The 2,812-nt window shown below is 65.9% G+C and overlaps 2 protein-coding genes across 2 annotated transcripts in view; one reads left to right on the forward strand and one right to left on the reverse strand.

Moving 5' to 3' along the window:
* Positions 1–392: 392 nt before the first annotated feature.
* TraAM80_08837 (uncharacterized protein) lies at positions 393–1,100 on the forward strand (the record flags this gene model as incomplete). Its single annotated transcript, XM_029385563.1, has 1 exon — positions 393–1,100. The coding sequence occupies one exon, from the start codon at positions 393–395 to the stop codon at positions 1,098–1,100; it is 708 nt and encodes a 235-aa protein (XP_029234566.1).
* Positions 1,101–2,542: 1,442 nt separating this feature from the next.
* TraAM80_08838 (uncharacterized protein) overlaps positions 2,543–2,812 on the reverse strand; it is a gene marked incomplete at both ends in the record, with an annotated part of 330 nt that continues 60 nt past the window's right edge. Inside the window, one exon of the mRNA XM_029385564.1 lies at positions 2,543–2,812. This exon is cut by the window's right edge and continues 60 nt beyond it. Coding sequence (XP_029234567.1) covers positions 2,543–2,812 — 270 coding nt within the window.

Genomic DNA, 2,812 nt, shown 5'->3' on the forward strand with positions numbered 1-2,812 from the left:
GGTGCACCGTCGGTCTTTTCGTAGTGAATAGCCGGCTCTCGGAGAGGGCGCGCAGGGGTGACCCCACTGGCGGACGAAGGCTTCCGCGAGCAACGGCGTGCCCGCGTTTAGTTGCAGGCGGTGCGGCATCGGCTGGGAGGGGTGCAGCTTCCGCCTCGCTAAGGAGCTGCTCGGGTAGAACGTTTGAGCGACACGTAGGCACACTTGCGGCGATGCCTGCGGTGCGGCTTTGCGGCGACTGATGGAAAAACGCATCGCGGGCACTCGTCGGCGGAAGGTGCGATCCGGCGGCTCCCCAGCACTGGGCGGAGCCTGGGGAGCTCTGGACGCACCCCGCACAAAAACCCCAGTGCCACCGGCAACGCCAAGGCCGCCGTTGCGGGAGCGAGTCAATGAGGGCGCCCCCGGCCTCAGGTGCCGGAGGTTTGGAAAGCGTGGCAGAACGCGGCACCACCTGCGCCGAGGCACCTGCGCGCTGGGCGATGCGTTCGCCTGCGGTGCCCGCGCACGGTCGTGAGGAGGAGCACTCTGGCCGTTCTTTGCCCGGCCCTTCGCCTCCACAGCGACTGCAGCGGTTTTTTACTTTCGGTGCAGTTTGGGATGCAGAGCGTATTAAATGTTCCTATTGCCCGCGGGTGCATTGCGTGCTGGGTGGACTGTGCGTGATGTGGGGGCGGCGGGTGCTGCCCGAGCGGTTACTCTGCTCTCGGGCCGCTTATTTAGCAGCCGGCGTTTCGGGCATCCGGGGGCGCGGCCAGACCTGCGCCCCAGTGGCAGGGCGGTGCCGGGTAGAGGGAGGGCGGGGCGGCGGCGTGCCCCGGGTGCGGGAAGCAGCACGTGCCGCGGTGGGTGCCCCGGAAGGTAGGGGCGCGCCCCCCCAGCAGCCGCTGTGCCGCTGGAAGGCGAATATTTCGCTTGCAGGGGAAGGAGGAAGGGGGAAGGGGAATACGGGCGCACGCGTCACCTGCGCCCCCCACGGGGGGTCGGTGCTTCATGCGATGCACTCCGGAAGCGCGTGGGTGCGGCGCACGGTGCAAATTTTGTTCGGGCCAGTTTCACCGCGCCCGGTGCCAGCGCCCTGTCGAACTAATTTTTGTTGACTCGGAGAGGCTGAGGGAACTTCTCTGAAGGGTTCCTTGGCGAGAGGCGCGGCATCCGCACCGCTTCTCTTTCCGTGCCGCTGGGCGAACGGTAGACATTGATGCCGACGGATTTCACGACAAGGGGGTGCAAGGTGGAGAAACAAGCCGTGGTTTCGCCGCGGCCTGAGTGAGGAGGCGCCGGGGCACATTTTATTCTGCTGTGCGTCTCTTGCGGCCTGGCAGCGCAAATTAGGCTTGGAGAGATTGGGGGTGCCCGAGCGTTGCGTTGTTTGGCCGCTGGCTCGGTTCCTTTGCGGGGTGCTCGGTCACCCAAACCCTGGTTGCCCACAGCCGGCGACGACGCGGACGGCGATGCTGCGGGTGCGCTGTGGGTTTTACAGTTTGTCTCGTTTGGTGTCGGCTCCAAGCGGGAACATCGGCGCGGTGTGATGCGTTTCGGCAAACGCATATTGCGGCCTCGTTGCTGTACGGCACCTTGGGGGAGTGGAAGGATCCGGCAAGAACGCTTCGCGTTCAGCTCAGGCATCTTTGCACGGCGGCGAAGCCGAGGCTTCTTTGAAGGATGCTGCGCCGCCAAATGGTGTCGCGGAATGGCCGTGGTTGAAGAGCAAAAGCGAGGGCCGGCCCATTTTACTTGGGTTTTGGGAAAGAAAAAATGAGTTGGAGCAAACAAAAGCGGCAGAATTTGGCAAAGCGCGCCGCGCGTGGGAAAAGGGCCTCTGAATAAATAAAGCACCCCGCTAAACGATTTTAAGCGGAGCGAAACGCATCAGCCGCGCCCGGCAGAGGTGGCAGGAGCAAAAGCAGCCCCAAAGGCTAAGAGGCGGGCCCCAGCTAAAACTGCAAATAAAGAGTGGGCGGGGGCGCGCCAGAACAAAACAAAACCGCGGGGCTGCATGCCGAAAACTGTTTTAGGGAATCTGGGGTCGTTTTTTTTTCCCTTCTGGGCGCTTCTTTTTTGCGTGTGGCCTGGTGGTTTCTTGGCGCCTTGCTTCCCTGCCGCCGGAATTTTTCCGCGCGGGGGGCGGGGGGCGCCGGGGCGAGCCGCCACCACGCGGCGGAAACCCGGCAAGACCTGCAGCCCTAGAAGCCGGTCCCCATGCCCCCTTGCGTGCCGTGTGTGCGGTTTCGCGCGGGTTTAGCATGGCAGCGCGCGGGGTTTCTTCCGGAGGGCGCAGGTGTGGGGGCCCCTTTTTAAAAAACGCGGCAGCGCCCCGCCCCCCCCCGAGGCCGCGGACAGCCACGCCGCAGCGAAAGCGGCGGGCGACGAAAACGAGCGCCACCGTGCGAAAAAACCAGCTGAGGTTTCCTCGGCGGAGAGCGGCCCCCGAGCCCGCACCTCGCACGAAGCGCGGCCTTGACAAAAAAAAAAACGCCCCCGCCCCCCGCGGCGGTGTTCCGGCGCTCCGCAGCCCCTTTCTCCCTCTCGCCGTGTCCCCTCACATGCTTCTACTCGCCCGCAACGCCTTCTTGGCGGGTCCCGGTTGCCCCGCGCCATCGCGGGCGCGCTTATCGCCCGCCGGAGCCACACGCGCGGGGCCTCGCCCCACATGCCAAAACCCGGGCGCCAGCTTGCCCTCCGGCGCCCCCAAGCCAGGTTCCTCGGTGCCCGTCCCGCCGCGCAATCCGGGCGGCGTTTGTGTCGGGCCGCCCTCTCCCGGTGCGGGCGTGGCCCGTGTCGCGTTGAGGCTGCGCGGGGCTCTCCCCGC

This window comes from Trypanosoma rangeli (genome assembly GCF_003719475.1).
Source record: "Trypanosoma rangeli strain AM80 chromosome Unknown Tra_15.4_contig_00471, whole genome shotgun sequence".
NCBI classification, from domain to species: Eukaryota; Euglenozoa; class Kinetoplastea; order Trypanosomatida; family Trypanosomatidae; genus Trypanosoma; species Trypanosoma rangeli.